Source organism: Oryctolagus cuniculus, chromosome 8, assembly GCF_964237555.1.
Source record: "Oryctolagus cuniculus chromosome 8, mOryCun1.1, whole genome shotgun sequence".
NCBI classification, from domain to species: domain Eukaryota; kingdom Metazoa; phylum Chordata; class Mammalia; order Lagomorpha; family Leporidae; genus Oryctolagus; species Oryctolagus cuniculus.
The window spans coordinates 66,995,454-67,021,694 of NC_091439.1; the positions used below are offsets into that span (position 1 = coordinate 66,995,454).

Consider the following 26,241-nt stretch of genomic DNA (forward strand, 5'->3'; position numbering starts at 1 on the left):
GAGAGATTGGATAAGCCGAGTGGGCCTGGTCAGCAGTGTCTATGCCGTTAACGTTCATGGCCAATAGGAGCCCAAGAGACCAGTGACCTTCTTTGGGTTAGACAATTTTCCAGAATGAGCTGGAGCCACCCAGCTAGAGGGCAACCTCAGTGGCACGGGCACCGACCATGAGGGAGGCCACCCTTCTGCTTTCGGCACTTGGCACTGAGCTGAGTTGTGTCGGTTTCGTTGCGTAGCAGCAACGGTTGTGTGGAGTAAACTGTAGCTGGGGTGTGGGGTTGAGCCCTGTCTCATTTCTGAGAGATGACAGACCTGATGGAGCTTTGTAGCCACGTCTGGGGATGCACGAGCCACGCCCTGGGAGGAACAGATGAGTGTGAAGAGACAGACACGCATACACCTTCCCCGGGGATGCTGTCGGCTTGATGTGGAAATGCTGTTATTTCATGTGATTTTAGGTTTCTGTCATGGAACGTAATGTTTTGATGTAGCTATTGTTCCTGAACTCCATAGCGTGATCCAGGCTTGATAATTTATTTAACTGAGAGAAATAGAGAGAGTCTTACTCAGGGGAGTGGGGTTTGGGCTTGTAGAAAAATCAGGGTCCCTTCAAGATGCACCAATGTTAACAACTTGTTTGTTTTATTTTAATCAGGTCGCTGGCTTTTTAAAGTTGGAAATGTAAACACACGCTCTTTAAAAAAATGTTCAGAGTAGAAACAAATATGATGAAAATAAGTCCCTAGAACATGGGGGGCCGATGGATAGGTTCACTCTTTCAATTGTGGTGGCTTTGTGATGTATACAGCTGTTGAAACTTATTGAATTACACACTTTGAAGATATGCATTTTATGCATGTCAGTCATACCTCAGTAAAACATTGTTTTAGAAACTGTGTTAAAACATAAATCAAAAAATTTTAAGGCCTCTGGGTACCCAACCCATAGCCCCAGTTGCCTTCTCCAAGACACTGCTACTGTTCATGTCTTGTCTGTGCTTCTGGAATGTTCTCATTTCTCCTTCTAGAGTGTACTCACTCCAAACAGATCTTGTTCTAACTGGGCCCTGCCATACAGCTGCCGGCCCTTCTTCTGCCAACACGATGGGTCTCCCCAGTCGTGTAAACCAGAGGCCAGCACATCCTTACAGACCTTCAGCCCGAATTACTTTGGAAGCTTTGACAGGGGTCATTTAGGCTCCGTCTGACTTAAATTCTGATAGAACAGAGAAGGTTAGAGCTGGCCGAAGCCGGGTGTTGTTCTGGCGGGTGTGAGTGTAGGCACCTGGTCGCCTCCAAGGTGAGATGTTCTAACTCTCTCCTGTTTGCTCTAGTGGCAGTGCTGTGGGGCTTTTGGAGCTGATGATTGGAACCTAAATATTTACTTCAATTGCACAGATTCCAATGCAAGTCGAGAGCGATGCGGCGTGCCCTTCTCCTGTTGCACTAAAGACCCAGCAGTAAGTGAGCGCCAGCCCCCTGTGGGCCTGTGCTGCACATCCCCTTGAGCGCGTGTGGGATGGGCACGGTGGTTCTCTTCCTGAAACCGCTTCTCACCTGCTTACTCATCATTGTAGCTTGCGTAGGGGGTGTAGCGCTCAGATCTTCCTGGTAGGAGTCCTCATCGCCGAGGTTCACTTGGCAGCCTGTGATGGTTCCTGTTCTGAGCCTCCCTGGGCATTAGCTCATTCACGTTCAGGACATTGCCACCAGCAGCCTCCACCATTGTCCCCCTTTTCCTGGGGAAGAAGCCAAGGCACCTGGAGAATCCCAGGGCCTGCCATTGATGGAGTGGAGCAGCGGCAAAGCCAGGCACCTGCTGCGTCACCTGTTGTTCCTTCTTCAGGAGGACAGGCTCATAGGCGAGCTCTCTGCTTGGTGTCTTTGTCCCCACTTAGTTCTGGGCAAAGTATTAGGAACAGGTGGAGAGTCTGAGACAAGATAGGGCTGGACTGTATGGTGGGACGACCGGAGCCACTCAGACTCTTGGATGTCCTAATGACCATGGCAATTGCAGCTTATATTTTATTTTCCAAATAGATGTGTTTGGAACACATATAGTAAATATAAATGTAAAACCTCTTCATCATCCACCCCTTTCTACTACGTGTTTGGTGGTTTGGGGGGCCGACTCCTGTGCCTGGTTCCTAGGATGACTTCAAACACAACTCGCTCATCATACGTGAAAGGCCAGAGTTGAGTGTTGGAAAAGCAAGCGTGAGAGTCACTGCTGCTCTCGTCCCTGCATGCTCCTAACCTCAGCCCTCTGGGGACTCTTCAGCCTGCCCCTGGCCCTTCAGGCCCTAAGTGTCCTCCCCCAGACCTGCCTGTCCACCAACCAGCAGAGCACTGAGTGCAGTGGTAGAAGGTGCTAGGCGGAAGCCTGGCTGGTTAGCAGGGGCCATGGTCTGAGGTGGGAAAGCAGGCCTGTCCTGTTACTATGGCTCTGAAGGAGGTTGAGACTCACTCAGGATGGTGTTCTGAGGCCTTCGCCGCTGGTTCCTTCCCCTCTCTCCTCTGAGAAGGGCCAACTGGCAGCACAGCGGTGGGCTCAGGGCCTAAGGCACCTGCTCCAGCCCCTGTCTGGGCTCTCCCCGCCCGCAGCTCCTGTCTGATATTGGCTTCTGTTAGAACTCTGAAGACTGTTAGAAGGTGTTAGGCCTCCCTCTGAAAGCCAGATCCTCTGAGTAAAGAGACCTCACTCCATAAACTCAAAGCTAATCACAGCGCCCCCACTCCTTGTACAGGGGGAAATAAGCTAACCCAGAAAAGCAGAACCTTGTTTCTGATGAGGCCCTAGGAACTGTGTGGTATGTAAGCAGGATGCCATTTTGGTTTTTAGTTATTAAAGTGAAGCATTCCCATTGAAAAACCATTTAAGTAAAGCAGAAGTATATAGATTAAAATGTAGACATCTGGAATATTATTCAACTATAAAAAAAGAATCAAATTCTGTCACTTGCTGCAGAGTGGTTGGATCTAAAGGACGTGATGTTGAGTGGAATAAGCCAGACACAGAAAGACAAATATCGCATGTTCTCCCTTATATGTAGAAAAGAGAGGAAGGCATGCAAGCCAGCCCATGTCTATTAGTTCTGTTGCAAATAGTGTTTTGTCTTTGTTTAAATATTTATTCAACAAATTGATAGGAATTGTATACTACTGTGGTATTTTTAAATTTATACAAGTCAAGTTGAACATCTTTTCATTTGATTATTGTTATAGCCCTTTCCTATTTTCCTGCTAGACCGTGAACTTTTTATTTGTTGAATTCTTTATTTAGTAGAGCCATTAAGCCTTTGACTACAATGTAAATTAAAAAATAAACTATTTAGTTAAAAATAATTTAAGTATAGAAACCCCCCCAAGAAGAGCCTAAGTGGAGATAGTCATCATGCCCCTTCAATGTGGTTTTAACCTGTGACTCCAGGTCTCTACACTCTATTTACCTCTGCCAAATCCTTTCTAGTATTCCCTCAGCCGCAGGTTTTCTCCATTTGTAAAACAGGAGAAACTTACCTACTTAAGATTCTTAAGATAATGGCCGGCGCCGCGGCTCACTAGGCTAATCCTCCGCCTAGCGGCGCCAGCACACCGGGTTCTAGTCCCGGTCGGGGCGCCGGATTCTGTCCCGGTTGCTCCTCTTTCCAGGCCAGCTCTCTGCTGTGGCCAGGGAGTGCAGTGGAGGATGGCCCAGGTGCTTGGGCCCCGCACCCCATGGGAGACCAGGAAAAGCACCTGGCTCCTGGCTCCTGCCATCGGATCAGCGCGGTGCGCCGGCCGCAGCGCGCCGGCCGCGGCGGCCATTGGAGGGTGAACCAACGGCAAAGGAAGACCTTTCTCTCTCTCTCTCTCTCACTGTCCACTCTGCCTGTCAAAAAAAAAAAAAAAAAAGATTCTTATGATAATGACATAAGGTGAAGACAGACAGTGTTCACCACAGTGCTATGGTCTGTGTGCTAAGATACACATTGTCTTACTGACATATCACAGGGCTCTTCTGCTCATTCCCAGGAGGGCACTCTGTGTAACAAGAGTGAGTTACAGCTTTCTCTTTTTTTCTTCACCAGGAAGATGTCATCAACACTCAGTGTGGCTATGATGCCAGGCAAAAACCAGTAAGTGTGGACCTCATTTTGTTGTTGCTTAGCACAAAGAGTGTTGGAGGAGCTTTTGCATGATTTGGTGCTGTGTGACACTCTGCTCTTCTTTTCCTTTATAAAGGAAGTTGACCAGCAGATTGTAATCTACACAAAAGGCTGTGTGCCCCAGTTTGAGAAGTGGTTGCAGGACAATTTAACCATCGTGGCTGGCATATTCATAGGCATTGCATTGCTGCAGGTAAGACAAAGGTTCTGTGTGGGTATCACAGGGAAAGGACCCCCTGGGGGAGCTCTCTCAGGACAGGAGCTTTGTTTAATCACCTGCTGTCATAGCTTGTAAGACACATTAGATGGCTTGGGAATAGAACTAAAGTATTTGTTCTGTGCTGTATCAAGGCTCTGGCTTTAGATCCTGTACACTGTTTTTGTTTTCAAGATGGAGAAATCAATTGGGTCAGCAGTAGCCTGCTGGCATTCCATCATGTCCCTGGGCTCACTGTGATAACTGGGGCAGACGTGAATTGTCAGAAGTAGGTCTCAGTGGTAAGAGTAAGGCTTTTGGGAGGTTCAGAGAGTTACAGTACCCTCTCTCTGTGTGGACCACCTTTCCTCCTAAGCACTCTGAAGAGCTGGACTGTTCATATTGTTGATGTGTTGCCTTCCTTGTGGGGTCACAAACAGGGCACATAGTCAAGAGAAATGAAGGAAGATGCAAATAAGTGGAAAGACACCTGTGTTCACTGATGGCAAGACAATGTTGTTAAAGGTGACAGTACTCAAACTGATCTACTGAAACCATGCAATCTCCATCAAAATTCTAGCCACCTTTTTAGCCCAAAATAGATGAATCTGTCCTGAATTCATATGGAAATACAAAGGACCCAGAAGAGCCAAAAGGAACTTGAAAAAGATGAATAAAAGTTGGAGAACTCATAGTTCCCAATTTCTGCAGAGCTACAGTAAACAAGATGGCATGTATTCAAGTAAGGTTAGCCATCATAGATCAGTGAGCTGAAAATCCAGAAAGAAACCCATATATTAATGGTCAGTTGATTTATGACAAAGGAACCAACCCATTCAATAAAGAAAGAGCAGTCTGTCTTCAACAAATGGTGCTGGAAACCTGAATATCTATGTACTTCACAGCTTATATAAATATTAACTCAACATAGATCAAAGGCCTAAATTTAAGAGCTACTTCTCCATTTTAAGATAGAGAAGTCAGTTGGATCAGTAGTTACCTGCTGACATTCCATCATTTCTGTGATCTTGATAATATTTCATGGGAACAGACATGAGTGGTCAGGAGATCTCAGTGGTAAGGGTAAGACTTGGGGAAGCTTCACTATGAAACCCTAGAAGAGAACATAAATGTGGATGTTCATAGCTATAGATTAGGCATTGTTTTCTTAGCTATGACACCAAAAACACCAACCAAAGAAACTGTGTATCAGTAGGACTTTATCAAAATTAAAAGATTCTATATTGAAAATGATACCCTCAAGAAACTGAAAATATAACCCACAAAATGGAAGAAAACATTTGTAAATCATTTTCCTATAAGGATCTAATAACTGCACTATATAAACAACTTTATAAATAGTCAACAATAAAAAGAAAAATCCAGTTTTAAAATAGGCATCAACATTTCTCCAAAGAAGATAAAATTGGCTAATACGTACATTAAAAAAAAAAAAATCATTAGTCATTAAAAATGTAAATCCAAATCATGGTGAGACACTGTTTCACATCCTTGAAGATGACTATAATGAAAAAGGCAGACAATAACAAGCATTGTTGAAGATGTGAAGAAATTGGAACCTTTATAAATTGCTGGAGAGAATGAAACTGGTACAGCCTCTTTTGAAAACAATTTGGTAGTTCCTAACAGGTTACACATAGAATTACCTTGTGATCCATCAATTCTACTTGTAGGAATATCCCCAAAGGAACTGAAAACATACATTCACAAAAAATAGAAATATTTAAAAATAAATAAAAAATAAAAAACATTTGCACAACTGTCCACAGCACATTATTCACAGTAACCAAAAAGTGGAAACAATGAAAATACCTACCAACTGATAAGAGGATAAGCACATAGCACAACCATGTGAAGGGGCAGTATTGAGCCATCAGAAGGGATGAACCAGCCAATCTTCACAAAGAGTCACCTTGGCTTCCTGCTTCAAAGTACTTGGATGGAACCTAGCACTGATTCTGCACCTGGCCTGTCACTCAGTCAGCCCTTCTCCACCTTTTCACAGTACCATTTGACTACCTTTGACCCCCCTCCACACCGCTCCTTAGTCACCATGACAACGGCATCCCCTTCGAAAGTGCATCAAACCTATCTCAAGGACCCAGTGGCTGCCATCAGCTGCCAGATCAACCTGTTACATCTCTCTGCCCGTGTCCAAGGCAATACAACTTATCTCAGGAGAGGCAGCGTGCTGAGAAATCGATGAAGTTGGAGAACCAGTGAGGTGGCCACACCTTCACTCTCAGAGAACACTGGGAGAGTAGGCTACGTAGAGAGAGTGCGCTTCTACCTGGAGAACACACTTGACTACCAGAAATGCTCAAACTGGCCTCTGACCAAAGGGACCCTCACTAAGTGACTTCATTAGCTGCATGAGCAGGTGAAATCATCAAGGAATTAAGTGACCACATAAGTAACTTGCATCTCGAATCTGACTTGGCTGACTATCTCCTTAACAAACACACCCTGGGAGACAGCGATAGTGAGAGCTAAGCCTTAGGCTAACTTCCCCACGGGCGTGAGATGACTTCTGTGGTCACCAAGGCAGGTACAAATATGTTGGGGTTACTTTTAACCTTCCTGGAAGTTTGACCAAAACGGTTACTTAAGATTAATTGATACTGTTCCTTCAAAAAAAGAAAATTGTCCACTCTGTGTCTCCAAAATAATTGAGCTACTTACTGGTATATGTATCTGAACCCTGAAAACATTTTATTACATGAGAAAAGACACAAAATCCATACTGTATGATTCCATTTACATGAAATGTCCAGAATAGGCAAAGTAGATTAGTGGTTGCCAGGCTATAGGGAGGGGGTGATGGAAACGACTCTGATGGGTACAGGGTTTTCTTTCTGGGGTAATGTTGTATAATTAGATAGTGGTGATAGTTGCATAGCCTTGTGAATATATTAAAACCCACTGAATTATACATGATCAAAGGATATAACTTTATATGAATGATTGAAAGTCTTTGATTGAAGAAAAAAATGGGACACAGTGGCCAAGGGAAAGCTCAGTGAAGTTGGGAGTTTCACCCTTTGACTCACTTTTCTTTCTTTTCTCAGATTTTTGGGATCTGCCTGGCCCAGAATTTGGTTAGTGATATTGAAGCTGTCAGGGCTAGCTGGTGAGCCCTTGCTACAGCCCTGTAAGACACTGGACCTGTAAGACCCAGCCTTTGCGACCCTCCCACGTGCCGAACTGATACCCACGCTGCACGGACCCGCATCCAGAGGCCTCCTGCAACCCACCTGAGGGAGCTGCCAAGAACTTGTTTCGTGGGGGTGAACCTGGGCAATGCTGCTCACTGACAGAATTTTTTTTTTAAACAAATAACCAGTATGAAAGTTGTTGCGCCGTGAATCTCTACTGTAGCCGTGAGTTATGGATGGTTGGATGTGTACCAAAAAAGAAAAGAAGGGAGGGTGGGGGACCTGGCTGCGCTTGGAATTGCGGAAGACTCAGTCTTGTCCTCTACTTCAGCAACTACTCATCCCCCCCTCGAGGGACTGCCTCTGTCCTCCGGCCTGAAGAAGCTCATCTGCTTTGAAATGCAGCGCTTACCTGGCAGCACACTGGCTTTTGGGCATCCTACCACATACAGTTATTTCAAGAAACTGAAGAAGAAAACATCTTGTGTTTGGGTTCAGAGTTTTTGATCATGTCCAGCTGGTGACTCGGGTGGGCACCCTTGCTCTGTCCTGGGGTGTCTCCTTATCAGAGAGGTGGTATGTCCCATGGGCAGTCAGCAGCAAGTGTTGAAAGACTCAATGATGCCATATTTTAGCAAGATTGAGCTTTTTTCTAAGTATGATTGAGCTTTATCCGTAAAATCCAAGGAGAAAATGAGGTTAATGAGAGGCATTAGTGAAATCCTCCCTCCCCCTCCCCCACCAAATCTGTAGTTGGATTCTTTGGAAATTCTGGACTACCCTGAGTTGTTTTACTGTTTTGTTTTATGTTCTTTGTCTCTCAAAGGTGAAAGCTATGAACAGTTCCTCTTAAATTTTAAAGTGCTTTCTTACTCAGCTTGAATATTATTTTTTTTAATAATCTTAACCTGTAACCTGCATGACCTTTGAATCTGAACCCATAGTCTCCCTTTCCTGCCATCTTGCCTACAGACCTTTGGAACTGTCAGTCTGCATTTATTCCATGGGTTCACAGCCTTGGGACGATGCGGAGTGGCATCCCAGCCTGGCTGGGAAGTACTAGCTGTGCCATCGCACATGCTTCCACGGACTCAGGGTCCATTCCAGTGGCCTCTCCTGCACCTTCCCGTTTCTCTTCTTTGAATGGAATTGAAGCCAATTCCAAAACAGTGTTGACGCAATCAAAAAGCTTCCACTGGGTGTTTCTTGCAGTTTTAGTTTGCTGTTATTAACAAAAGGAAATAGTGCATGGCCGGAACCCCTTCTGTTCTCTTACTGTAGAGCAGCCGTCAGGATGGTAACAAAGCACAAATATTCTGGAAGGGAGCGCACGAGAGCGGGGCACATGTTCTGAGACACAAGGTGGGAAGCCATTTCCAGTGCTGCTGTCCCTGCCCCACCCCGGGTGGGAGGGACAAGTTTTGCTGGTTTTGCTGGTGTCTATTGGATCCTGCCCTCCTGGGGGGTAAATATTAGGGTGTGGATTGCTAGGGACACCACAGGCATGTTTTACAGTGGTGACACATGTGCTGGACACGACTGGGCAGCTGGCTTAGCATACTTCGTGAACCGTCAGCCCCAGGTGGCATCGCAGTAACTGATGTGTCCGTCTGCTTAGAGAAAGGATAGGAATTCTTTCAAAATCTCATCTCCACCATTTGGGTGTGTAGGATTCTGCATGTGTGTGTTTGTGTCTCTGTGTAGGTAGAGATGCCCATTCTGTATTCTGCCTGTAAGGTTATCTTCTTTCATCCCTGCCCCGGCACAGTTGTCATTTTGTAATGTCATCCCAACGTGGAGAAGACTTGAGTTCTCCAACTGGCACTTTTGTCTTTTTATTACCTCAGTGAACTCCATCTGACCAGTTGATTCAGAATCAGGCAAGATCCCCACCCTTTGAGACATCCAGCGAAAGGCCAAACGGCAAGTCCGAGTGAGTTTTAAATTTTAATTAATCGCCCTTTATTTTTTACACTTGAGAGTGATTGTAATCAAGGCTGTCATGAATAAACTTGGTTCTACCTTACATGGACTTATGTCTTTCTTCTTCTTTATCTCTCTCTTGAAATTGTCAACGTCTCTAATCCAGTGGTTCACAGATTGTTTCCTGCATCAGAGTTTGCCCCATTCCTAAAACTTCTGACTTAGTAGATCCAGGGTGGGCTCAAAGTTTGTGTTTCTGACAAGTTCTCCAGTGAGGCTGTTGCCATTGTCTGGGAAGCACTGCTGTGATTCGGTTCTCTAGGAGGGGAAGGAATGGGGTAAAGTGTGGTTGTGGAGGGAAATGTCTGTCTGCACCGCCCATTGTGGACTGAAGAGAGACCCCGGTCCCTGAGGTTCTAGTGTACTGGGTACAGTGGCCTGGGGACCATGCAAAACCCAGATCACCAGGCCCTTCCCTGAGCAGTTCTGGATGGGGTCCAAGGGTGGGAACATTTTTAGAGCTGCTGTGAAAATTGGATGCACAGGGGGATTTGAAACTTATGGACCTGGATAAATGTTGTTGATGATGTGTGCAACTTTTTGTTATAATAAAACTTCTTGAAGTCCCTTGGAGCAGGAATCCTCAAAGCTCTTTAAGAACTAGTCACAGGGCCGGTGCTGTGGCATAGCGGGTAAAGTCACTGCCTGCAGTGCCAGCATCCCATATGGGAGCCAGTTCGTGACCCAGCTGCTCCACTTCTGATCAAGGTCTCTGCTATGGCCTGGGAAGGCAGTAGAAGATGGCCCAAGTCCTTCGCCCCCTGCACCCGCGTGGGAGACCCGGAAGAATCTCCTGGCTCCTGGCTTTGGATCTCTGCAGTTCCGGCTGGTGTGGCCAATTGAGGAGTGAACCAGAGGATAGAGGACCCTTTCTCTCTCTCCTAATCTCTGTGTTACTCTGATTTTCAAATAAATAAATAAATCTCAAAAAAAAAAAAACAAAAAAAACAAAAAAAAACTAGTCACCTGTGACTCAATACTGCAAGGGGAGACATGTCTTTTTTTTTTTTCTTCTTTATAAGATTTATTTATTTGGGCTGGCGCCGCAGCTCACTAGGCTAATCCTCCACCTTTGGCGCTGGCACCCCAGGTTCTAGTCCCAGTTGGGGCACCGGATTCTGTCCCGGTTGCTCCTCTTCCAGTCCAGCTCTCTGCTACAGCCCAGGAAGGCAACGGAGGATGACCCAAGTGCTAGGGCCCTGCACCCTCGTGGGAGACCAGGAAGAAGCATCTGGCTCCTGGCTTTGGATCGCCGAAGCGCGCTGGCTGTAGCAGCCATTTGGGGGGGTGAGCCAATGGAGGGAAGACCTTTCTCTCTCTCTTTCTCTCTAACTTTCCCTGTCAAAAAAAAAAAAAAAAAAAAAAAGATTTATTTATTTGAAAGAGTCACAGAGAGAGGGAGAAACAGAGATCTTCCATGGACTGGCTCACTCCCCAAATGGCCACAGTAGCCAAGGCTGGGCCAGGCTGAAGCCAGGAGCCAGGAACTCCAAACAGGTCACCCACATGGGTGTCAGGGACTATGGATATTTGGGCCATCTTCTGCTGCTTTCTCAGGTACATTGCAGGGAGCTGGATCAGAAGTGGAGCATCCAGGACTCATAAAGGATGCTGATGTCACAGGCAGCCGCTTAACGCACTGTGCCACCAGGCTGGCCCTCAAGGACTTAATAAAGACTGTTGCAAAGGTCAAAGCAGATTTTAAGGTTGACTTCCCACCCTGGACCCTGACACTGGGTCCCAAGTCTTGCTTGAAAAACATTTTGCCTGACCTCTCTGGATATATGAAACAAAAAGTTATTTTGATTCCAAGGAAACCTGATGGTAATTGGAGATGGCCAGTCTCTGTGTTTTCTTATCATCCCTGTGAGGTAACCAGCCCTTCCTGCTCTTTGGGAATTCTGAGCCAACAAAAGAGAGAAATTACCTCATAAAGTAAAAGAATGCTTTGTCTAAAAAACTCAAAACTGCAAGTTTCTTCAGGTGTAGAAGGTGGACTTTAGGAGAGATTGCTACATTTCTCTTATTTCATCCAGTTACCATAAGCATTACTATGTCCCTAATTGTAAAATACAGTTTTTTTAAAAAGGAAATTCATGCATTTAAAAGCAGTATTTTGCATCACAAAGTACTTGAAGAAGTGTGTGTGTTTTTCTGCCTACTGTACTCCCAGAGAATAAACTTTCCTTTCAGGGTCTTCCTGTCCTGGGTCCCAGGCATCCTGCCCTCCAGGCGATTCTTGAAAGTGTCTCCGGGCTTTTTCTTACTATGCAGAATGTTTGGCCATTCAAGGCCCTGCGTTTGTGTGGGCAGGAAGGGAATAATCTAGCGGCTTCTCTCAGGGTCTGTTTCCGGATCCCTTGGACCAGAGCCCTGGGAAGCCAGTTGGCTGAACAATGAGGAACCAGAGTCCAGTGGCCTGGCAGGCCCTCTTGCATCTCTTTGTCATGGGTTCCACGAAGCCTGCCTTCCCTAGGGAAATCCTGTTCAGCCCTCCAAGGAAGAACTGAAAACTCCAGCCAAGGTCCAAGGAACTTCAAGGAGTTTTATTATAAAAAAAAAAAAAGTTGCACACATCATAATAACATTTATCCAGGTTCATAAGTCTCAAATCCCTCTGTGTGCATAAAATCTTCACAGCATCTCTAAAAATATTTTCACCCTAGGGCCCTATCCAGGTCTCCTGGATGGAGTTCTGGGCTTTTGGCTTAAGCCTGGCTCAGCCGTACCTGTTGTGGGCATTTGGGAAGTAAACTGGCAGATGGGCGTGCCTATCTATATCCTAGAACCTATAGGAAGTTTATACATAGCAAGCACAAGGCGGTCAGATGTTCCAGGGGCAGAAGGGACAGAGGAGTTAGGGAGCAGGGAACTGAAGACAAACGGAAACAAAGCCATCTTTAGACTGATGGGAGTCTCTCTCTCTCTCTCTCTCTCTCTCTCAGAACCTACTACAAAGGTAGAGTTCACAATATTACAGGTTTTAGGACTTCTGTAATAGGAAGCCTTAAATATGGCTGCCATTGGAGTCTTCCACTGAGTGGATCTCTTAAACTTGCTCCCAACCAGAGGACGCCTGATTTTGTCCCTTCCTGGTATCCGTTAGCCTAAAGCAAACCTCCCAGGACCTACCCTGGCCTATGCAATGTATTCCTCTATTTGTAGGAGCTCCCATCCACAATAAATCTGGAGGCAAAGGGGACCAGGGACGGGCTGGCAGTATGAATTCACTCTGAGAGCAGCAGGCAGCCAAGACAGTGCTGTGCCTGCTCTAGCCCTCCACCAGTTAGGACGCGAAAGCCACCTTTTAGACCTGTAGCCTAGCTTTGCCCAAGCGCTTTCTGCCTGCGCGGAGCCACCGATGGCCGCAGGAACGTTTTAGTGGCCTGCCCTCTAGTGTCAACCTCATGTAACTACAACTGACTGGACTTGGCATGAACACAGGGACCTGAGCTTTGGAGAGACGTGAGGGTACACAGCTGTGCTGTGTACCTGGGCTGGTGAATGTTTTCTATTCCTTTCACATGCTCTGGGAAGTAGCCTGGCTTGTTTCGGCGAGTTAGGGAACAGATGTTTTGCTTCCATCCCCATCTAGACCCTGATCTTGCTGCTGAGTGTTATGAGGGCATTGCCGCTGGCGTGTGCAGGTGGAAGCCAGACCTGCTCTTGCTCCAAGTCTCAGATGCAGTTTTGAGAAGAAATTGGTAACGTGTAAAATTGTGTTCATCTAGGAGCAGGCGTTGGGGGCACAGGTGAAGCTTCTGCTTTGAACACCGGCATCCCACATAGGAGTGCCTGGTTTGAGACCCGGCTCCTCCCCTTCCATCCAGCTTCCTGTCAGGGTGTGCTGAGAGGCAACGGTAACGGCTCAAGACCTTGGGTCCCTGCCATCCACATGGGAGACCCAAATGGAGTCCTCGGCTCTGCTTCAGCCTGGCCCAGCCCTGGCTGGTGTGGTCATTTGGGGAGTGAACCAGCAGATGGAAGATTGATCTCTCTTACCCACCCTGCCATCCCTTGCTCTGCTTTTCAGGTAGATGAAAGCAAACAGTGGAGAAAGAAAACTCATCTTCTTAGGCAAGAGGCACTGTGTCCTCAAGGCGCACGTCAGAGCAGGTGCAATGGCGGCAGTGCGCAGTCTGCGCCTCCTGACGGGCGTGGCGCCCTGTGCTGAAAGGACAGGACCCTGGGCCCTGGTGTCCTGATTCGTGCCTCAATTCCTCTTCAACACTAGCAACTCCCCTGCAACAACATCCTTGTGTTTCTGCTAAAAACCAATGTGTATCACCTGGAGTTTGCTTTGGTCCGAGAAGTAGCCACCTTCCTTGTAAAGGCAGCACATGGTGCGGTGCTAAAATCCCTTGCATTTTAGGCCTGTGTGTGATGGGGAAAGATGGATCTTCCACATTTCATATGTTGCCATCCTCACCCCCAGTACCTCAGAATGTGACCTTGTTTGTAGATAAGACGTTTGCAGGTGTAATTCATTCACAGGAGCTCTTAATGGAGTAGGGGGGACTCCTGACCCCACAGAAAGGGGATATTTGCAGGTAAGCAGGCACCCAGGGAAACACCGTGAGTGTGAAGGCAGGAAGCAAGGTGATGCCTCCACAGGCGAAGAAGTGCCAACGACCCCCAGAAGGGGGGGAGAGGCACGGGGCATCATCTCCGTCAGCCCCAGCAGAAGCAGCCCTGCCTGCTAACAAGCTGGTTTTGCACGTCTGCTCTCTGACCTGTAAGAGAACGTTCCTTGGGGGGACTTCGTTGCAGCAGCCCTGGGGCACTGATGCAGAGTTAGACTGCATGGAGGGGGGTTTGGGTAGAAATGTTGGCACCGCCCTGAGGTTCACACGCTGCTTTTCTCTGGCAGTGATGGGTGTGGGTGTGCTTCCTGCTGTTGAAGAGATGCACCTAAACCTCATTTGGGGCCTGCTGTCTGCATCTGCTTTGAGCTCTGGAAAACAAATTGGACAAGTGTGTGTGGAACATTTTGAACGTAGCGAATGCTTTATCACATTATAATTAAAAGTGGTTGTGATGGGATTGGGCATTGTGGCAAAGTGGGTCTTTGGAGACCCACATCCCGTATCAGTGCTGGTTGGCGCCCTGGCCACTCCACTTCTGATCCAGCTTCCTGCTGATGCACCCTAGGAGGCAGCAGGTGATGGCTGTAGTGCTTGGGTCTCTGCCCTCCACGCGGAAGACCCAGGTGGAGTTGCAGGTTCCCAGCCTGACCCAGCCCTTGCTGTTGCAGTCATTTGGGGAATGAACCAGCAGATGGAAAATCTCTGTCACTCTGCCTTTCTAGCAGATGAAAATAGAAAAAATAAAGGAAAGAAAAACATTTTTAAAAGTAGTGACACTGCATTCTGTATTTATTTGAAGTACACCATCTTAAAATGCAAGTTGTTAGAGTGACTACAGTTTTATTATTTTTTTTAATTTATTTGAGAGGCAGAGTTACAGGCAGAGAAAGGGAGATAGAGAAAGATCTTTCATCATTGTTTCATTCCGCAAATGGCTGCAATGGCCAGGGCGGGACCAGGCTGAAGCCAGGAGGCAGGAGCTTCTTCCAGGTCTCCCACATGGGTGGCAGAGGCCCAAGCACTTGGGCCATCCCCTGCTGCTTTCCCAGGACATTAGCAGGGAGCTGAATCAGAAGTGGAGCACCCAGAACTTGAACCAGGGCCCATATGGGATGCCGGCGCTGCAGACGGAGCCTTAACTCACTATGTCATAACACCGGCCCCTAAAGTTTATTTTTTAAAAAACATTCATTTTCCATGACCTGTGCTTTTGTTAGTCTTGTTCCTTGGGGACAGGTCAGCCCACTAGTTAGTAACTAGTTATCAGTTAGTGACTCCAACTGTGAGGCAGCTACTAAGCCTCCAGTGAATCCTCTATGCTGTCAACCAACAGTTCGCACTTACGGAAAGCTGACCCTGTTCTAGGTGCTGTGCGGGGAGCAGGATCGGAGGGAGGGGGAACCACACACATGTGGACACTGTAGATGTCACCAGAGCTGAGCTGGTATCCAGGCTGGTGCTGGCTGAGAAATGGGGAGGACAGGGGGACAACGGAAGGTGGACTCTAGGGTGAGGGGCGCACAATAGTGAGGCGTGTGCTGCCGGTGCAATGGGGAGACCCTGAGCTTCCTGACTGCTACGGGCCACAAGGTAGAGGAAGCCCAGGTATGGAGGTTGTTGCACACACCAGCTGCTCAAACCCTTGCTGGATGGTGGACTTGGAAACCGAGGTGCCTGCTCTGCAATGAAGCGGACATGAAAAATAGAATTTTGGGGCAAAATAGATTCACAAGGTAGGTACAAAAAAATCACTATGTGACAGGAATATTTAGAAAATCAGACCAAAATATGTCGAGAGTTGTGTATCAGAGAGTCTCATTGCAAGGCCAACACACCAACAATGCCATCAGACCCAGACCATCGCCTCTCGAGAAATCACTGCGACCACAGCACTGGCAATCAAATGGCCGAGAGCTCTGAGCCGGTAGGAAATGCAGTTGCTGCGTGTCCTTCGGCTTCCCGGCTTCCCGCAGGCTACAAGGGAGCCCAGCTGCTGCTAACTCAGCAAAAGGCATGGTGGGGAAGCCCCTATGCCATCGCCGTAACCAGCGGCTCCTGTGGGCTGGTGATTGAGTCCCGAGGCGGAGCCCTCGTGTGTGGGATTAGTGCCCTTTTTTTTTTTTTTTTTTTTTTTTACTTTTATTTAATGCATATAAATTTCCAAAGTACGACTTATGGATTACAATGGCTTTCCCCCCATACCGTCCCTCCCACCCACAACCCTCCCCTTTCCCACTCCCTCTCCCCTTCCATTCACATCAAGATTCATTTTCGATTATCTTAATATACAGAAGATCAGCTTAGTATACATTAAGTATGGATTTCAACAGTTTGCTCCCACACAGAAACATAAAGTGAAAAATAATAGATGATTTTTTAAAATGATGATGAAATCAGATTAGACCTATTGTCATGTTTAATCCCAGTGAGAGTCAAGTTGGGAATTGATAATTTCTTTCTTTTTTTTTTTTTTTTTTTTTTTTACAGAGGATCAGTTTAGCATGCATTAAGTAAGGATTTCAACAGTTTGCACCCCCATAGAAACACAAAGTGAAATATATTGTTTGAGTACTCGTTATAGCATTAAATCCCAATGCACAGCACATTAAGGATAGAGATCCTACATGAGGAGTAAGTGCACAGTGACTCCTGTTGCTGACTTTACCAATTGACACTCCTGTCTATGGCATCAGCAATCCCCCTATGCTCCAGTCATGAGTTTCCAAGGCTATGGAAGCCCTCTGAGTTCTCCGACTCTTATCTTGTTTAGACAAGGTCATAGTCAAAGTGGAGGTTCTCTCCTCCCTTCAGAGAAAGGTACCTCCTTCTTTGATGGCCTGTTCTTTCCACTGGGATCTCACTCGCAGAGATCTTTTGCCAGAGTGTCTTGGCTTTCCATGCCTGAAATACTCTCATGAGCTTTTCAGCCAGCTCCGAATGCCTTTAGGGCTGATTCTGAGGCCAGAGTGCTATTTAGGACATCTGCCATTCTATGAGTCTGCTGAGTATCTCACTTCCCATGTTGGATCACTCTCCCCTTTATTTACTCCATCAGTTAGCGTTAGCAGGTACTAGACTTGTCTATGTGCTCCCTTTGACTCCCAGTCCCTTCACCATGACCAACTGTGAACTGAAACTGATCACCTGGAACAGTGAGATGGCATTGGTACATGCCACCTCGATGGGATTGAATTGGAATCCCCTGGTATGCTTCCAACTCCACCACTTGGGGCAAGTCAGCCTGAGCATGTCCCAAATTATACATCTCTTCCCTCTCCCATTCCCACCACCATGTTCAACAGGGATCACATTTCAGTTAATTTTCAACACTTAAAAATAACTGTGCATCAATTACAGATCTAAACCAGTCATATTAAGTAGAACAGATAAAAAAACTACTAAGAGGTATAATGTATTTAGTTGTTCATTAACAGTCAGGGCTATGCTGATCAAGCCACCATTTCCCATAGTGTCCACCTCACTCCAACAGGTTTCCCTCTTGGTGTTCAGTCAGTCATCACCGATCAGGGAGAACATATGGTATTTGTCCCTTTGGGACTGGCTTATTTCACTCAGCATGATGTGTTCCAGATTCCTCCATTTTGTTGCAAATGACTGGATTTCGTTGTTTCTTACTGCGGTATAGTATTCTAAAGAGTACATATCCCATAATTTCTTTATCCAGTCTATCGTTGATGGGCATTTAGGTTGGTTCCAGGTCTTAGCTATTGTGAATTGAGCTGCAATAAACATTAGGGTGCAGACCGCTTTTTTATTTGCCAATTTAAATTCCTTTGGGTAAATTCCAAGGAGTGGGATGGCTGGGTCGAACGGTAGGGTTATCTTCAGGTTTCTGAGGAATCTCCAGACTGACTTCCATAGTGGCTTGACCAGTTTGCATTCCCACCAACAGTGGGTTAGTGTCCCTTTTTCCCCACATCCTCGCCAGCATCTGTTGTTGGTAGATTTCTGCATGTGAGCCATTCTAACCGGGGTGAGGTGAAACCTCATTGTGGTTTTGATTTGCATTTCCCTGATTGCCAATGACCTTGAACATTTTTTCATGTGCCTGTTGGCCATTTGGATTTCCTCTTTTGAAAAATGTCTGTTGAGGTCCTTGGCCCATCTCTTAAGTGGGTTGTTGGTTTTGTTTTTGTGGAGTTTCTTGATCTCTTTGTAGATTCTGGTTATTAACCCTTTGTCTGTTGCATAGTTTGCAAATATTTTTTCCCATTCTGTCGGTTGTCTTTTCACTCTCCTGACTGTTTCTTTTGCAGTACAGAAACTTCTCAATTTGATGCAATCCCAATAGTTGATTTTGGCTTTGACTGCCTGTGCCTCCCGGGTCTTTTCCAGAAATTCTTTGCCTGTGCCAATATCTTGAAGGGTTTCTCCAATGTTCTCTAGTAACTTGATGGTGTCAGGTCGTAGATTTAGGTCTTTAATCCATGTGGAGTGTATTTTTGTGTAAGGTGTAAGGTAGGGGTCTTGCTTCATGCTTCTGCATGTGGAAATCCAATTTTCCCAGCACCATTTATTGAATAGACTGTCCTTGCTCCAGGAATTAGTTTTAGATCCTTGATCAAATATAAGTTGGCTGTAGATGTTTGGGTTGATTTCTGGTGTTTCAATTCTGTTCCATTGGTCTATCCATCTGTTTCTGTACCAGTACCATGCTGTTTTAATTACAACTGCCCTGTAGTATGTCCTGAAATCTGGTATTGTGATGCCTCCGGCTTTGTTTTTGTTGTACAAGATTGCTTTAGCTATTCGAGGTCTCTTGTGCCTCCATATAAATTTCAGCACCATTTTTTCCAGATCTGAGAAGAAGGTCTTCGGTATCTTGATTGGTATTGCATTGAATCTGTAAATTGCTTTTGGGAGAATGGACATTTTGATGATATTGATTCTTCCAATCCATGAGCATGGAAGATTTTTCCATTTCTTGGTATCCTCTTCTATTTCTTTCTTTAAGGTTTTGTAATTTTCATCGTAGAGATCTTTAACGTCTTTGGTTAAGTTTATTCCAAGGTATTTGATTGTTTTTGTAGCTATTGTGAATGGGATTGATCTTAGAAGTTCTTCCTCAGCCATGGCATTGTCTGTGTATACAAAGGCTGTTGATTTTTGTGCATTGATTTTATACCCTGCTACTTTGCCAAACTCTTCTATGAGTTCCAATAGTCTCTTAGTAGAGTTCTTTGGGTCCCCTAAATACAGAATCATGTCATCTGCAAAGAGGGATAGTTTGAGTTCTTCCTTCCCAATTTGTATCCCTTTAATTTCTTTTTCTTGCCTAATAGCTCTGGCTAGAACCTCCAGAACTATATTGAATAGCAGTGGTGAGAGTGGGCATCCCTGTCTGGTTCCACATCTCAGTGGAAATGCTTCCAACTTTTCCCCATTCAATAGGATGTTGGCTGTGGGTTTTTCATAGATTGCTTTGATTGTATTGAGGAATGTTCCTTCCAAACCCAGTTTGCTTAGAGTTTTCATCATGAACGGCTGTTGTATTTTATCAAATGCTTTCTCTGCATCTATTGAGATAATCATATGGTTTTTCTTCTGCAGTCTGTTAATGTGGTGTATCACATTGATTGTCTTGCGCACATTAAACCATCCCTGCATACCAGGGATAAATCCCACTTGGTCTGGGTGGATGATCTTTCTGATGTGTTGTTGCATTCTATTGGCGAGAATTTTATTGAGGATTTTTGCATCTATGTTCATCAGGGATATTGGTCTGTAATTCTCTTTCAGTGCTGCATCTTTTTCCGGCTTAGGAATTAAGGTGATGCTGGCTTCATAGAAAGAATTTGGGAGGACTCCCTCTTCTTCGATTGTTCTGAATAGTTTGAGAAGAATTGGAGTTAGTTCTTCTTTAAACGTCTGGTAGAATTCAGCAGTGAATCCATCTGGTCCTGGGCTTTTCTTTGTTGGGAGGGCCTTTATTACTGTTTCAATTTCTGTCTCAGTTATGGGTCTGTTTAGGTTTTCAATGTCTTCCTGGTTCAATTTAGGCAGGTTGCATGTGTCCAGGAATCTATCCATTTCTGATAGGTTTCCCTGTTTGTTGGCATACAGGTCCTTGTAGTAATTTCTGATGATTCTTTTTATTTCTGTGGTGTCTGTTGTTACATTTCCTTTTTCATCTCTGATTTTATTGATTTGGGTCTTTTCTCTTCTTTTTTTAGTTAGTTGGGCCAATGGGGTGTCAATTTTGTTTATTTTTTCAAAAAACCAGCTCTTCGTTTGGCTGATTTTTTGCAATGTTTTTCTTGATTCAATCCTGTTAATTTCTTCTCTGATTTTAATTATTTCTCTTCTCCTACTAGATTTGGGTCTGATTTGCTGTAGGTTTTCTAGATCCTTGAGGTGAATTGAAAGCTCATCTATTTGGTGTCTTTCCAATTTCTTGATGTAGGCACCTATTGATATAAACTTTCCTCTTAACACTGCTTTTGCTGTGTCCCATAAGTTTTGGTATGTTGTGCTGTTATCCTCATTTACTTCCAGAAAGTTTTTGATTTCTCTTTTGATTTCTTCTTTGACCCATTGTTCATTCAGGAGGATTAGTGCCCTTTTAAAAGAGGCCTGCTTCGCCCCTCCCACCCCGTGAGGATCTACGGTGCCTTTCGCGAGGCGTGGGTCCTCGCCAGCCCCCGCGTCTGCTGCTGCCGCCTTCGTCTTGGGCTGCCCGGCCTCCAGAACCATGAGTCTAGGACGGTGCTGTGTGTCAGTTACCTGGCCTTCGGGACGGTGCTACTGCAGCCAGAACGCGGCCTGTCTCCTACGCTCAGTGCCTCTGGCTCTGTGAAACGCCCAGGACCTGTGAGTCGCCGGCGAGTTCGCCATGTATTTATTGCTGGGGAAGGGGTGCGCTGCATGGACGCAGGCAGAGGTTGGAGGTGGCAACGTTGGGGATTTTTGTTGGTTGAAGCCAGGCTCATACACGGAACAGCACTGCTCAGTCCTGGACTCACGATAGAATCACCTGGAAGCATTCAGACAACTCTATAGCCCTGCCCACCCCAACCCCCACCCCCTTGGTAAGTACCCCAGGTCAGCCTACTGTAGTGGGCCAGGGATTCTCAAACTTCTGCACACCAATTACCTGGATCTTTTTTTTTTTTTTTTCAAAAAAAATTTTTTTTTGAGAGGTAAAGTTACAGACTGAGAGGGAGAGACAGAAAAGTTTTCCTTCTGTTGGTTCACTCCCCAAATGGCCACAACGGTTGGAGCTGTGCTGACCTGAAGCCAGGAGCTTCTTCTTGGTCTACAATATGGGTGCAGGGGCCCAAGGACTTGGGCCATCTTCTGCTGCTTTCCCAGGCTATAGAAGAGAGCTGGATTGGACGTGGAGCAGCCAGGACTAGAATCAGTGCCCATATGGGATGCTGGCGCCACAGGCGGAGGATTAACCTACTGCGCCAGGGCACGGGCTCCTCCAATTACCTGGATCTTAACTTGGTCTCTTATCCAGGAGTTCTGAAATGGTAGGCTGGAGGGTCCTTGTTCCAGAAAGCTCCTAGGTGATCCTGACCACACTTTGCCAGGCCAGGGCCATCTACTGGTAGTCAGTTGTGCGAAAAGCAGTGTCTTATCGCTGATATTTTTGGCTGGTGTCTTTTCTCAAACTACTAAGCCAAAGTTTTCCGGTCTGAGAAGGAAAATACGGTTGCCTGAAAATAGACTATTTATTTATGTTTGCTACATGTATTTTATTCAGATTACAAAACAAATTGCAGCCAAAAAGAACTTGTATTTTCATCATCTAGAGGTATATCCTTAATATATATTACAGTGTTAATTGCTCTTAAATTTAGTGCTACTCAGTGTTTAATCTGCTTGCTTTCTTTACATGGGGATGCTTTCAGTGTCAGTGAATATCTTATGCAGTAAAAATGGGTCACATTCTGTAGATCAAGGGTTCTGAAACTGGTCCACGACTGTTTTTGCAGTTTCTAGGATGCTAGGTGTACACAAGGTCATTCCTACTACTTCCTACTACTAAGATGTGATTTTTCCCTTTTTGATATTCATTCTGGAGGTACCAGAGAATGTTTCAGAGACTATGTGACATGGTGATGCCCTCACTCTGAAAACTAGTGGATTTCTGTGTTTCCAGTGTTTCCCTTCATTTCTAATATGGTAAAGGTTCAGAAATAACTGGTATAAACAGAAACTCCCTAGGGGTCTCAACCACTTTTGTAAGTGTAGGGGGTCTCGAGAAAGAAGGTTTGAGAATAGCTGGTATAGATAAACTGTAATTAACCAGTCCCATCAGTATTAGAGCTTTAGGCTCTTTCCAATTAAATACAGTTGCAGTAACCTTTCATGTACAACTCGCTTTTTTAAAAAAATTATTTGAAAGGCAGAGTTACAGAGAAAGAGGCAGAGAAAGATCTTCCATTCACTGGTTGGCTCCACAAAAGGCCAAGCCAGGAGACTGGAACTCCATCCAGGTCTCCCACATGGGTGCAGGGGTCCAAGCACTTGGGCCATCTTCTAGTTTCCCAGGTGCAATAGCAGAGAGCTGGATAGGAAGCAGAGCAGCTGGGACTCGAACCATAACTCTGGTAGGGGATTCAAGCCATGGCTTAACCCACTGTGCTCCAACACCAGCCCCTGTCATGCAATTCTTTGCATATGGCTCTAATTATTTCTTTGATAGATTCTTAACTGTGGCACAACTGGATCAAAGGATTAAACTCCTCTAATTTGTGGCACCTATAGTTAAGCCTTATTGAAAGCTTTGCAAAATTAGTACCTTATCATTGATATTTAAATTTTAGGTGAAAACTGTTCATTTTTAGTCAAATTTGCACCTAAATCAAAAGAGAAGGAAAGTCTTAATAATGTCTTTTTATCTGCTCCAGATTAGCATATTTGTTAACCTAACAAAATATCAAAATGCCAGAATTTCAAAATAACAGAAACCCAACTGCGTTATGGTGGAGTTTATTTTTAAACATTCATTTATTTGAAAGGCAGAGTGACAGAGGGAGAAACAGATTTCCATCCACTGACTCACTCCTCAAATGGCCACAATGGCTAGAGGTAGGACAGGAGCCTGGAACTCCATCTGAGTCCCCCACAGGGGAGGACAGGGGAGGTTGTTGGCAGGGGCCCAAGCACTTGGGCCATCTGCTGCTGCTTTTTCCAGGTCCATTAACAGGGAGTTGGGTGGGAAATGAAGTAGCTGGGACTCAAACCAGTGCTCCAATATGGGATTCTGGCATTGCAAGCAGTGGCTTGAACCATCGTGCCACCACGCTGGCCCCAGGGGAGGTCGTATATCACCCCAAGATATTTAGAGTGCAGAGCAGATGCCCTGCCCCCCCCCCCCCCCCCCCCCCGTTAACTGGTGTGAGGGAGTGAAATAAAATGACTCTCACGGTATGTTGTGTGCTTTCAGAAAAGATCATCTCAGGACTCTGGCTTCAAGTCCTAATTTAATTTCTGCTAATGTTTTCATTATTCTACTTCCTTGACCAATTGCTGTGCTGACCCACAACACATCTTTTTTTAAGGTTTATTTGTTTGAAAGGCAGCATGACAGAGAGGGACTGAGACAGAAGGATCTTCATCCAGGGATTCATTCTCCCTATCTGCATCTCCCTCCAGCAACTGGGGCTGGGCTGGGCCATCCTGGTCTCCCATGTGGGTAGCAGGAACTCAAGTACTTGGTCATCATCTGCTGCCTTCCCAGGCATATTAGGGCAGGTGTCTCAAACGAGGGCTTAATCCTCTGTGCTAATATCGCCCATCTCTCGAGCCTGGTGTCTATCAAACATTCTGCTAAGTTCTAGGACAGGAGAGCAATATCAGGGAAACACTCGAATAAAGACGACGACTAAGACAGGTTTGACTCCTTTAACTGTGCTGCAGAGGAACGTCAGGGGAGATGTTGATTCCATTGTTGGTTCCATCATGGAAAGAATTAGCAAACAGGACATTGAAACCTATGCCTTAGTCTCTGAAGGCTCTGGGAGCTGTTAATTCAACCAGCCTAAATGACACAGTGCAACCTGTGATGAGTGTCCTTAGGAGAAGAGGAGGTGGATCTTTTCCTACGCACCTCTGCCCCCCATACCAGCCTTCCTTCCTCACTTTCTGTCCTATTTCTGTCTCCATCTTGGTCTTTTCTCATTCTCTCTCTTCTCCCCCCCCCCTTTCTTCTTTCTCTGTCTCTCTCTTGCCCCATTTCCTTCTCCCTCTGTATGCATACTCGCCCACCAAGGAAAAGCCACTGGAGACGTAACCAGGAAGTGTAACTGCAACCATGCTGGTATGCTGATCTTACACTTCCCAGCCAGACTCCAGAATGATGGGAAATATGAGGCATCTTCAAACATTACAGAAAATACATATTATGGAAAAAGCCCTGCAAAGATTTCAAAAATTTCTGCACCAAAATAAACATTTTTGGTCAAATTTTCCAAAAACTTTGAGGTACTCTTATTTAAGGCCCCCAGTCTGGTAATTGGTTATAACAGCCTAACTAAGACGGCTAGGTTATTTCTATGAGCCTATCACAAAAGGGACAGAGGGCATATGGTTACCTAAAAGATGGGATTTGGTTTGGTCAAAAGACCTCTACTTACCTATAAGATGGTTTTTTTCAAAGATGAACTGACCCTGGAAATTGTCAGTGCAACTCTGGATGGGCTCAGGCCTGTGTCTGGAGTACAGAAAATGTCTACACCCCCCCCCCCCCCCCCGCCCCACAGGGCGTATCCATCTCCCTCCACCCTCTTGGTTCTGCCCGAGCCTCAAAGAGAGAAGACAAGGTAATTGGGGATTCAGCCTTTGAAGAAATGACTTTGCTAAGAAATTCTGAGTTTCTCCTGGGGCTGAAGTTTTTCTCAAACAACTTTTTTTTTAACAGCTAAGTTACAAGGAGGTGGGATCGAGGTTAAACTGAGAAAACTCTTGTGGTATTACTGCCAGACTGAACTGAGTTTCATAAATCCCATTTGTTTGGGTTCAGATAGTCATAAGAACATATGTGCTAAACAGCTGCCCTTCAGATGTCCCACATAGGAAAGGGAGACTGACCTTTTCTGGACAAGAGAGGTCATAAGCCAACATGCAGAAGGGCTCAGAAGTACATGCGGAAAGCTGAAGAGGAAGACTGAGCTGCTTGGGGACACAGCCGCTCCCTCTGCCTGCTTGGAGAGACCACAGGAAAAGAAAAAAAAAAACTAAGAAAAATCTCTACACTTGCACTCCATTCTGACCCACATTCTGAATTTTATGTCCTCTCTTACATCTTTTTACATTACTTATCTTTTAAAAGAAATTTTGAAAGGTAGAGTTGCAGAGAGAGGGTGGGGGAAGAGAAGAAGATCCACTGGTCCACTCCCCAAATGGTGGAAATGGCCAGGGCTGGGCCAGGCTGAAACAGGAGCCTGGAGCTCCACCCAGGTCTCCTTAGGGGTGGCAGGGACCCAGGAGCCTTGGCCATCTGCTGCTTTCCTAGCTGTATTAGCAGAGAGCTGGATCGGAAGTGAAACGGTTGGGATTCAATTAGCACTCCTATGGATGCAAGCATTACAGGCAGTGGATTAACTGGTTTGGCCATAATGCCAGTCCCTATATTGCCTATGTTTTAACATTTTAATGTGTTTTATTATTTTTAATTACTTTAACAGTCTTTATACTGAAGTGGTTTATGTACCATGTTTATAATATTAGAGCATTCTGAATTCATATGCTTACTGTTACCAGTGAATTTTAGACCATCTGATACTTTCTTCTCGCTATTTCAATTTTAAGAACTCTTTAGCATTTCTTGTAGAGCAAGTCTGGTAATAAATTCTCCCAGCTTTTGTTTGTTTCAGAATGTCTTTCACTCTTTTTTTTTTTTCAGCTTTTGTTTTAATGGATGCAAATTTCATAGGTACAACTTTAGGAATATAGTGGTTTTTCCACCCATTCCTACTCTCCCACACCAACTCCCATCCCACCTCCTCCCTCTCCCATCCCATTCTTCACCAAGATTCATTTTCAATTATCTTTATATACAGAAGATCCACTTAGTATATACTAACTAAAGATTTCAACAGTTTGCACCCCCCCACACACAATGTAAAAAGTACTGTTTGAGAACAAGTTTTGCAGTTAATTCTCTTAGTACAACTCATTAAG

The 26,241-nt window shown here is 45.4% G+C and overlaps 1 protein-coding gene and 1 long non-coding RNA gene across 2 annotated transcripts in view; one reads left to right on the forward strand and one right to left on the reverse strand.

Moving 5' to 3' along the window:
• Positions 1–9,545, forward strand: part of TSPAN5 (tetraspanin 5) — a 203,072-nt gene extending 193,527 nt beyond the window's left edge. Inside the window, exons 5-8 of the mRNA XM_051820160.2 lie at positions 1,334–1,459; positions 4,070–4,117; positions 4,224–4,340; positions 7,433–9,545. Of these exons, the coding sequence (XP_051676120.1) occupies positions 1,334–1,459; positions 4,070–4,117; positions 4,224–4,340; positions 7,433–7,498 (357 nt within the window). The 3' untranslated portion in view covers positions 7,499–9,545. The remainder of the gene's footprint in view (positions 1–1,333; positions 1,460–4,069; positions 4,118–4,223; positions 4,341–7,432) is intronic.
• On the reverse strand, positions 3,822–25,759 carry LOC138843529 (uncharacterized). The gene is made up of 2 exons (XR_011378340.1): positions 25,150–25,759; positions 3,822–5,457 (listed from the first exon to the last, which is right to left on the reverse strand). It is a non-coding gene; the product is annotated as an uncharacterized lncRNA (long non-coding RNA).
• Between the last annotated feature and the right edge of the window lie 482 nt (positions 25,760–26,241).